Source organism: Neodiprion virginianus, chromosome 5 (genome assembly GCF_021901495.1).
Source record: "Neodiprion virginianus isolate iyNeoVirg1 chromosome 5, iyNeoVirg1.1, whole genome shotgun sequence".
Taxonomy (NCBI): domain Eukaryota; kingdom Metazoa; phylum Arthropoda; class Insecta; order Hymenoptera; family Diprionidae; genus Neodiprion; species Neodiprion virginianus.
In genome coordinates, this window is record NC_060881.1 from 28,345,797 (window position 1) to 28,357,140 (window position 11,344).

Sequence of the window (11,344 nt, forward strand, 5' to 3'; positions counted from 1 at the left end):
TAGCCTTTTACCAGAGTTACACTCTGTCTCTCTCGCTCTGCGCTGTGATTGGCTATATGCTCCCCTATAGCAAATCACGGCGCAGAGCAAGAGAGACAAAGTGTAACACTGAACATTGGAATGTTACCTCTTTGTGCTTTATTTGCATATAAGTTCGATGGTTAGTTCTCGATTCCGACACCAGCTGGCAGCAGTCGCCAGCGTGATTGAATGCTGAGCACTGAAATGGTCAGGTACTGAGATGGGTACTGAGTAGGTTAATAGGAGGTTAATCGGTGTAAACAAAACTCAAGAAAGACTGCGGATTATTACTTTAACAGTTGTATTTCTACAATTTTCCGGCTTTCTTGTTGAACAATTGAAATGTCGGATGGTGAGGACGACTTCATGTGCGAAGAGGAAGAAGATTATGGCTTGGTACGACTTTACTTCAACCACAATTCTCCAGTCATTCATCGATCTTTTTTATATTAAGGTTATGTTCTCACCCTGCGCCGAAATAACGTCGAAACCGTTTCCGCTTCATCTCAATAATGAAAAACCACTTGGAAAATCCGCTTGCCTTCTCTGCCTATCCTTTTGTTATCTGCATTTACCCGTTTTTATTGTCTTTGGTATTTCCTGTAATCATATATCTCTTGAACTGAACACACTGCATACCGATGTAAAGATTAACTAAACTTGCCATCAGAATGCAAATTTTAGCCAGAAACGCCGGGTGAAATCAATTTGCTCTTCATGTGCATTATGTTTTTTTTCAGGAATATTCAGAGGATTCCAACTCTGAGCCCGATGTAGACTTGGAAAATCAATATTACAACAGTAAAGCACTCAAGGAAGATGATCCTAAGGCGGCGTTGCAAAGCTTTCAGAAGGTACTGGACCTGGAAGGTGGCGATAAAGGAGAATGGGGATTCAAGGCGCTCAAACAAATGATCAAAATCAACTTCAAACTGGTGTGTCTTTATATCGAATAAGACAGCCTCATTCTGTTGCATCGGTGGTATTGTCTAAACACATCTCTTTTCTTATTACAGTTGAACTACAAGGAAATGATGACTCGATACAAGCAGCTCTTAACATATATTAAAAGTGCAGTAACGAGAAATCATTCAGAAAAATCAATCAACTCGATTCTGGATTATATCAGCACTTCAAAAAACGTTTGTACAAACTTGAACACGTTTTGTGTAATTTTTTTCAAATAAATAGCTCTGGACATCGGTATAGTTGGAATTGAAAGCAAATGACTTTGGAAAGTGTGCAAACATGTACAAAAGTTTTAATTTAATCTTTCAGCAACTATATGCAAGCAAATGATAGGATCTATTTCCTCATTATTTCAGATGGAATTATTGCAAGACTTTTACGAGACAACTCTAGACGCACTAAAAGATGCGAAAAATGACAGGCTCTGGTTCAAAACGAACACAAAACTTGGGAAGCTATATTTCGATCGATCAGATTTTAACAAATTGGCAAAAATACTGAAACAGCTTCATCAGAGTTGTCAGGTAGGTATTGTAAGAAAATTTTCTCTCAACCACCGCTGCTTAAAGGGTTCCTTATTTTTTGCTTATTTTTTTTGTAAAATCCTTCGCATGTTCGTCGCGTTATTGACCAACACCCAACGCTTTTCGACGAGCTCAAAATTCCTTCGTTATTTCAGACCGATGACGGAGAGGATGATCTCAAAAAAGGTACACAATTACTGGAAATTTACGCTCTCGAAATCCAAATGTATACGGCACAGAAAAATAACAAAAAACTCAAAGCTCTATATGAACAAAGTCTCCACATCAAAAGTGCCATTCCGCATCCGCTCATCATGGGAGTAATCAGAGGTAATTTTTCAAAGGGTAGAATTTCATCTTATTTGTGGAACATATCTCCAACTTTATCTTTGTACAGAATGCGGGGGTAAAATGCACCTCAGAGAAGGAGAATTCGAGCGGGCTCATACGGATTTCTTCGAAGCGTTTAAAAACTACGACGAATCCGGTTCCCCGAGGCGTACGACGTGTTTGAAGTATCTGGTTTTGGCTAACATGTAAGCATAAGCTCGTATCGTCCATGCAAATGAAAATTTTAAGTTTTTGCACATTTTTGTAGACATTGTTGTTGACATTTTTTTCAACTTGACTCTGTGTTCCGTTTAGGTTGATGAAGTCTGGTATAAATCCGTTCGACTCTCAGGAGGCAAAACCCTACAAAAACGACCCAGAAATACTCGCAATGACTAATCTGGTCGTCAGTTATCAAAACAATGACATCAACCAATTTGAGTCCATTCTAAAGCAAAATAGAAACAACATAATGGACGATCCCTTCATTCGCGAACACATTGAAGACCTTCTGCGCAATATTAGAACCCAGGTGAAGCTAAATGAACATAATTTTTGTCGACTTTAAAACAAAATGGGCTTGTTAATAAAACTTGTATACTTCTAGGTGCTTATTAAGCTTATCAAACCGTATACAAGAATCCACATACCCTTCATCAGTAAAGAATTGAATATCGACGTTTCCGAGGTCGAGAGTCTGCTGGTTTCCTGTATTTTAGATAGCACAGTACGCGGTCGCATTGATCAGGTAAGGATTTTCACCGCGAATCACGCGTCGAAAAAAGTATTATTTTGCTTTTTTAATTTTTTTTCAGGTGAACCAAGTCCTCGAATTAGATAAAAAATCCGTCTGCGGCGCGCGTTATACCGCTCTAGACAAATGGACGAATCAATTACAATCATTGCACGTAGCCGTCGCTAATAGAATGTCGTAAATAAATGCAATTACAGCGAATCGTCCGTGATACGTTGTGAATGATTCAACGAAAATATTGTACCATGGTAATAACGCATATAATTATATATTTGTCATTAATCTTCTACAATAACATTGCAAGCTGCATTCGATATCGATAAAGATAGTTTCGAATAAAATTTAACGTGATATTTTCAAAACTGTTGTACTATTTTCTTACCCCGATGACAACTTTCGATCGCTTTCGATCTTTTCGGACAGCATTTAATCACTAGCATTCGCATTTTATTTCGTCAAATTTTGTCGTTGCTTGCATAAAAAATTACTTACAATTAGTCATAGTTGTAATAATATGCTTACGTAGCTGCGGTTCCTCCGGACACGAGAACTATAAGCTGAAAGAGTCGCGTTACATGCCAACAAGGACTGGATATAAGCGCGGGTATTCCACAGGGGTTTTCTTTTTCTTCGAGGAAATACACAGTATTATACGGGGGCGGCGGCATTAAGAAACCATTACTTCCGACCTGGGACAGTTAAAGTCCTTGCAGCTGCTGGAACACGTTCCATTTTTATGAGAAAGAGTTTCCTACGCGTATAATAGAAGTGTTTTCATGTTATATAACTATAACTACAATCCTCACGGATTGTTCCCCGTACGCATATGATGCCGAACAGGTTTTACCACTTTATCTTGCGTACAGAATTAAATTAGTTGCTATTTTCGTTTTTCGTTTGGATCAATATAAGCGTTACGATGGAACGGAATTTTTACGGTGAGTGGATATTATTAGGATGTTTTGTTTCCAAGCGACAACTTTTTCGTTCCACCCTCAAAAACTTTCTCTACATCCCAATAGAAAAAAAAATTCTTGCGGAAGGATATTTCTTAAAACGAATTGTAAAATGTTGCTTTTCGAATAACATTGGCTCACTGTTATTTTAAAAAACTTTTTATTCTCGCTAGCGTTTTGCACAGAATTAAATCCATTACCTCTATCCTTTAAAAAAAAAGTTTTTGTACAAATTTAGCCATGTATACAGATACCGAACGTACGATATTTCTTGACAAGCATTTGGACCTGCAGGAGATTAATTTGCACTTAACGCAAATTCAAAACAAGAATTTTCACTTCAGTTCGCGAGGCATAATATTAAAATCTCCTGTGACATAATCGGCTTATCTTTTCCCTGTCACCATTCTGCTGCTATTATTTTTACGCATTCCGATGAACGCGTATATCTGTAGGATTAGCCGGAGATTAAATAGCAGCGGTATATATATTTTCGCATAATCGCGTAACCGCGATTTTCACCGTATCACACTTTCAAAACTCCATATTTCCGCACAAGTGAACATACATGTGTTCATTTTTTGTTCGACGCTTACTCTCTACGTACGTACCTACGTCTCTCAAGTTTTATTCCCGTTCCCTGAGCACCCGAGGGTTCGTATAATATAAACTCGTTTACTTTTTAAGATTTTAATTGGCTGACAGCGAAATTTTCACTCTGGTTTTAACCGACGTAGCTTTTTTCCTTCGTGTAACATACGTGGTATAGATATCCATGTGTATCATGTATAAGGTAGGTCCTTGTAAATTCTGATATGAAAAAAAAAGAAAATTATTTTTCCGTCGCTTTCCCTCCAACACACAACTGACAGATCGTACCGTCAGCTTAATACGTTTTGCAAAAATCTTAATACGAGTACTGCGCGTGCCGATTGAACTTTTTGTATTAAATTCCGTTTTGGATTTCGCATAAAATTTACATCAATTAATCCCCGGAGGGCTGTACAAAATTTTTCTCCCATAACATGTTATATCTTTCCTTTTTTTTCACCGACGATTAAAAGAAATGAAAAAAAAATTCCATACCCGTAGTTTTCCGAATCGTCGTCATTGGCTGAAATAGACGCAGAAGGGGGGGAAAAATGACGAAAAACAAGGAATTTAATAATTACACGACAATTAAAACGTTTGTTTTGGTAAATCGGTAGGTACGTGATTCGAATTGTTCTACTAACGAGGATTTGCTTTTATCCGTTTTACTTTTTGCTTGTTCGGTTTTTTTTTTTTCTGCCCCTTTTTAATCAATGTTATTATTGATCTTCCCTGTATTCTTGTATATCTATATTGGCAAATTTGCCTCGCTAAATTGCAGCGGCACAGGGATTATATCGAACAGCTAACCGGTTACCTGCAGAGCCTGCACTATTCATACCTACGCATAGCTTTGCCAGGGCGTCCAGACAGGGACCGAAACAATTCTATTAAAATTTCAGCTATCTCTGCTGCAGCTTCTCTATGGGAATTCTGGATTATATCTATGCGCACATGCATATTTATACGACTATACATAGATAGTAGGCAGTTGGCGAGAGGCGCGTTACTTGTTCCGTTTACATATTGCATAACGTGTGTTTGACAAAAATAAATATAAAGTGTAACATGCACGCTCATAGGCGATAATTTTTCCTCCTTCAAACTCGTAAGCGATTAGAAATTATAACGTTCTACATATGACGATAAAATGACGCACGAATAGCTCACGCTTTTTTCCCTTATATCGCGGTTTTATTTTCTTACACATATCTCGCTAGATTACTTTGGCCGTGAAGCCAAACGACGCTTAAACCGTGAAGTGGTATTCATCCTAAAGAAAATTAATTCGGAGCTGAAGGTGAACTACCTGTTTATGAGTATAGAATACAGGGCGTTCCAGTTTTCGTTTAATCGTACCAGAAAATTTTGTTCAATAAAATTACCGACGTCAATGCTGGGATTTTCACATCAAGGCTGCAATTTAGTTCGATCTTTGTGACGAAATTTTTTTTTTCACAGCTTTCACAATCGCTGACAAGATATAATGATCGTAGTGGAACGATTATACCAGGACACCCAGTAAGCTCTCGACTTTTCCAGGGTGAAAACGTTCTCCTGCTGTTCGTTTTTCTTACCACTGTTCTTTCTTATCCTACACACCTATAATTAACGCGTGCGAGGGAAACCTTACAGGAAATTCGAGATACGAACCGCTCGAGTATATCTTCTTAACTTTTTCGCAGGTCAAGTTGTAGGTGTTCTTGAGATTACTTTTATATCCGCGATATACCGTCGTTTTTACCCTAATGCGATTTTATCAAGGCTTGACTGGTTTAGGTACACGGAAAAAAAAAGATGTAAGAAAGAAAATGGACAATTTTTTCGTACATTCTTTTTTACCAGTTTCGTGCAGCATGGTACAAACCTTCGAAGCTGGGAATCGCAGCCGAACACTGTGTGAAACCAGTGAGCGATCAAATGCTGACGTCGATATGAAAGCGGAGAGAATAGGAAAAGGAGAAAAGTAACGAAAAAAAGGAGCGAACGAGAGAGAGGGAGAGGAGAGAGAAAAATCAGCGAGCACGTCACCGACCGACTGCCTTCCTTCGGTGGCCGAGGGTCAGATCGGGTCAGAGGTCAGCAAACTTTGCGTAAGTCTATTTGAAACTGCCTAATATTATCCCGGTTTCTCCCGCTATATTTACGCGTATCCCATTTCCTGTGTTTTATACAGTTAGATTACACACCTATGGATCCACTACTTGACAAAATTCAACTCCAGTCTATATTCCGCGTTCAATTTCGAGTTTTTAGTTCCAAAACGTATGTCGGTATACATTGCCGTACTTATTAATTCAAATGCTTGGTGTGAAGTTAGCTTCAACATGGCCGATCTGTCCACCCTGATATGAAATCAATATGGCCGCCGTTAGTACACGCTTCAGATTTTATTTCCTCTACACGATTAATTTTATCACTGATCAGTTATCGATTTTTGTTTTACGCTAGTCAGAATAATGGCAAGAACAGTTTGGTTACAATTTCAACATCGTTGGCGACTCGATAACTCGGAGATTAGTTCGCAAGACTTACTTGGATACTTTTGCTCGCGGGTCTATTCATGAGGAGGGTTCGTAGCTGGCGGAGAAACTGCAAATAGAACGAATGGGATGATTGAATATCTGAAAGCAGATTGAAAGAGAAATGGCAGTTTTTATATTTCCGGGTACTTATGCATGGGGGCTATAGACGGCAACCATATTGGTCTGGGTTCCGGTGAGCGACCAAGCTCGACGGTTTCTCTTTAAATCCCGGCCCGGTAAGCCAGTTGGGATACTAAAAGTGGGTGAAAACTATAAAGATATAAAACTGTAAATCCGTGCAGGCTGGATGCGTGTTATATATTTATGTATCTGCCGTATGTGTGTATACGTACAGCCGCATTATACCAGCTCGAGATAATAATTTAAAACTTCTCTGAGGATTTTCCCCACGATTAAACTTCTTCGCGCATGCATAATATTTCGCGAAGGTGATGAAAAATATGCGGTTGCACAGCCGCAGTGGTATGATATCTTTTATTCTCTCGCCTAGATGCAGATATGACCTGAGAACCACTCAAGCCATCCGCCGGGATTCAAGTCAGCTGACAACGAGCCATAAAAATCGATTGTCGGATTTATTCATTACGAAGTCAGAATATTTCAATTCTGTAATAATAAGAAAAAAGAAATAAAGAAATCCTTCGACCCTCGATAAGAACCATGTCGTTTTTACCGTGTCGGATATATGTCGGATACGAATGTTCAAATGGTTTTGTTGAGAAAATATTGCAAAGCACAGCTGCCTGTGAGCTCGTGAAATTGAAGCTTTCGTTCCGGTTTCCGGAACAATTATACACATACGTTAGGTGCGAGAAGTAAGTGAACAGGATGAACTGTTACGACTCGAGTAATCATTTGGCTGCAAGAATAGGAGTTTCAGGTGAAATTCCAGAGCCATTACATAGACGATGAAATCGGTAATGGTACGGCTTCTCTTGTAGAATCGCGGTAGAATTTGATACCGTCGCATTATACGTCGTGAGCCACCCTTGCGGTGTTCAAAACGTTGTGCGTGTGCGTGTGTGTTTAAGCAATTTAGTACGGAAATCTTGCGAACAAACCAACGTGAACAACGCGTTATGATGAAGACGACAGAATTGGGTATAGCGGAACAGTCACACACGCTTTAATCCACGTTTATGTATACAAAGTTCAGCTGTGTTTGTGTCGTTGCGATACCAGGCGTACCGTATATACGATATTTATGCATGCACGTACGTACTTATGTATGCCTGTATCAGTGTATGCAAGGGCGTATGTGTACGCACAACGGGTGAGGGAAAGACGGTACGTTTCCTGCTCTGTTTCGAGGATTGTTATTCAGGCCGCGTTCACGGCTATGTAAATGTTAGCTAACCCACACTGCAGAGGGGGACCCCCGCCCTCCTCTCCACCCCCGGCGGCCACCCCGACTCCCCAGACGCCCCCAAGGCATGATCCTACCCGCCATTTCCCCCATTTTTCCTTCTCCTTTCACCCAAGGGCGCCACTGGGAACGTGGGTCCGTTTCAAGGTTCATTTTTGTTCTGTTTTCTTTCCTTCTTTCCCTCTTTTCTGTCCACTTTTTTTTTCTCCAGCAACCCCTACCATCGTCCTTTGCTCTCTTCTGCTACAGCTGCTTGAACACTTTTTTTCTGTATAATGATCCATTTAAGCATTACGCAACCTGTTTTTCGCGAATTTCACCTTGTTCCATCCTCCACCGCCGTTATAACGCACCATAATGCTAGATCAACTTAATGGGGTGATTCACACTAAAAAGTATCTAATTTCCGAGGGACGCGTTACCCGACAATGTTTATTTATACATGTACAGTCTCTGCGTTTACACGTGGTTTTATTCATTAAATTTTCAACCATTATTCCAGCCGCGCTAGAAAGGTCAATCCCAGTGCAGAATTGACTCGTTTTACATCAGGAACTTTGGATGCAGGCGAGAATTATTTAGTAAGCTAACTCGTACGCGGTAATGAAAAATCAATCAGGTCAGCACTGTATAATCAGCACAGACTGATCTGCGCTAAATTTTTACTAAACTAATCGTTTGACCATCACTGACGTCCAAATACTTGAAAGTCTACGTGCTGTGCAAAAAATCGAAAATGATTATATATTCAAAAAATGTATTACAGACCATTCAATCGAAATACATGTATGGATAAGTAAGCAGAACTCCGAGAGCTTGTAGCATTAATATATCGGTATTCGTATAACCTGTTTACAATCAGCTATCTTCCCTTTCGGACCCCATGTTGCTCAGCAGGTAAGAAACTTAAAAGTTATACTTACCAACTCGAAAGACGAGCAGTGGCCAGATTTTGATTTACAACGGCAAAACTTGGGCTCGGTTTTCTTGCCGCTTGAGTCCGTTTCTTACTCGGGTGATCCCACCGAGCGTTGTCACAGTGTGCAGTGAAGTACCAACACTAAACCTACACCTAGTCACTGCCTGGTCGAGTGCAGGGTAGCGAAAGTCGGTTGCGGCGCAGCGAGCGAACCCCTTTTGATAAAAGTTCTTCAGGAAGAAAGTTAATTTAAGTGAAAACTCTATTTTCCGTGTGTCCCTTTCCATCGCTGTGCAGGGTGAGAGTGCCCGGTTTTATGTATCTATACCTCGGATCTCGAAGGTAAAAACTGAAGTCTTCCCCGGGAATTTCATTCGCCTTATTCTGGACGAAGATGAAGCATCGAACCGATTGCTCGGACGACAAACCTCGGTTCCTTTGGATCACGCCTTTGGAAAGTAGGAATTTCCGGACGCGGAACTATCCTTCGAAGAAAAGGGGAACCAGAGCGGCGATTATTAACCGATCGAGATTAACTCCGCGGCAATTAATTATCTGAATAAATTAGGCAACGAGGAAATGAATGGCATTTGTTATAGGCGGTAAGCACTCGCTTTGGGCCAGATTGAGAAATGGTCCCGGAGCCGGGGGCGCGACGCTGGTTGATAGCTGAGCACGGTACGTAGCTCGATTCGTCTCATGAAATCCCGGTAATACGGCGCCCTTTCAATTGGCACTGAAATGAGCTCAATGAAGCCCGGAAACCAGCGAGCCACCCGCCCCTCTTATTCCGCTCTCTAGCCACCCTATCAACCGAGAATGTCTATAGCGCCTCACCCTCCCCAAACAGCCGGCTGTTTCCTCTTTGAAATTAGCCTCTGTGCAGCTGCCGCTCGTCTGTGTCACACCCGCAGAAATCGGCCCGCAAGACCGCGGAACCGCATCTCCGTATTTTGCAGACAAGAAAGCCTAATTGCTGTTTTGCGGCGCTAGAAGCGGTTGCCGAACTGGCCTTTAAGGGTTGTTACAGCGGTTGCAAACACGATATGGAATGCCTGCAGCGCGGAAGTTGTTCAGTTGCAGCTTGGAAAGCGCGTCAAGTTTCAACGGCACAATTGCCGAGTGTGCGTACCATGCAATTCCCTGTGAATACCGGTGTATGCTCTTCCAATTCAAAAGCTCATGCATACTGATTCTCTCAAGCTTTCTTTACCACGGCTTCATACTCTTCGTAATGATAAGTACGTTAACCTCGGAAGACTGTTATTATTTTTTCATTAAGGGGGCTACACCTAGTTAAGAAGTCGAAAAAACGCGATTTTTTTCAAGGATTTTTTACGAAGAGGTATTTCAATTTGTTAATATAAAAATTTATGTACATATCGGGGTAACGTTGAGCTTCATTCTGATATTTCTTATTTGTAAAAATAATGATATTTAAAGCTGATATAGCCTTTAAAAAAAAGGCGTCTTACGACGAAAAACAAAAATGATTTAGTTAATATGAGGTATTATCTGGTCTTTAATCGAAGAAATAAGCACAATATTAATTTTTAACTAAACGGCTACTTTTCAATTAAAAATGTTCGCCTTATTTGTTTATGATATAGAAAATATTTATCGGTGAGAAAAAACCTTCGATTAAGGGCTGAAAAATATATTCATCAAGCTTGTGTAAAAATTTGAAACTGATCGGTTCAGCCGTTTCCGAGAAATCTTGCTCATCGACTTTGAAACCATAGTTTTGAAAAAAAAAACACGTTCAAAGTTTCACAAGCGCTTTCAAACGCTCGAGGGCGTCTTTGAAAATGTGCGCGTAACTTGGAGAATATTTGTCAGATCGACGTGAAATTTTCTCTGTATATACTCGAATGTATGCGCATTACGAAAATGTAATAAAAAAAAAATTGATTTCCAAAAATCCTGACTAGGTATAACCCCTTAACCGATGAGCTTTACTCTCTGTAAAGTTGAGCGAAAATGTCCTATCAGAGACTGTGCCAGTCAGCTTTACCACTTTGTAACTATTAAATTATCATAAGTTCGAAAATCAGGCGACCAGCATTGACTTCACGTAGTACAACGTTACGGAAACTATCGGTTATAATATATGGGAAGAGTGTGAGCCATAGTCATAGAGGGTCGAGAAGATAGGAGAACCGTTGGAAACGTACCGAACAGTACCTAACCAAGAAGCGAGGAGGCGTGGATCGAGTGTCGATCGGAGCATGGATTTTGGATTGAATTGAAACTTAGCAATTACAAGTTATTGGTACTGCCTTGGCTACGCCAGCCATTCTGCACTAAACTTTGTTCCGCTGATTCAGACGATACACAACATGTAGTGCATACACCGCAGTCCTGTAGC

The 11,344-nt window shown here is 40.3% G+C and overlaps 1 protein-coding gene across 4 annotated transcripts in view; it reads left to right on the forward strand.

Moving 5' to 3' along the window:
• The window catches only part of LOC124304454 (COP9 signalosome complex subunit 2), a 31,612-nt gene extending 28,658 nt beyond the window's left edge, over nt 1–2,954 (forward strand). The window contains exons 1-9 of one of the 4 annotated variants that reach the window (XM_046762712.1): nt 203–417; nt 762–956; nt 1,038–1,163; nt 1,347–1,523; nt 1,670–1,844; nt 1,912–2,050; nt 2,160–2,376; nt 2,452–2,592; nt 2,660–2,954. In XM_046762712.1, coding sequence (XP_046618668.1) covers nt 364–417; nt 762–956; nt 1,038–1,163; nt 1,347–1,523; nt 1,670–1,844; nt 1,912–2,050; nt 2,160–2,376; nt 2,452–2,592; nt 2,660–2,779 — 1,344 coding nt within the window. In that variant the 5' untranslated portion in view covers nt 203–363 and the 3' untranslated portion in view covers nt 2,780–2,954. Of the gene's footprint in view, nt 1–202; nt 418–761; nt 957–1,037; nt 1,164–1,346; nt 1,524–1,669; nt 1,845–1,911; nt 2,051–2,159; nt 2,377–2,451; nt 2,593–2,659 lie in introns of those variants that run through there. The other 3 variants (XM_046762713.1, XM_046762710.1, XM_046762711.1) reach the window with 3 other exon arrangements.
• Nucleotides 2,955–11,344: the final 8,390 nt, after the last annotated feature.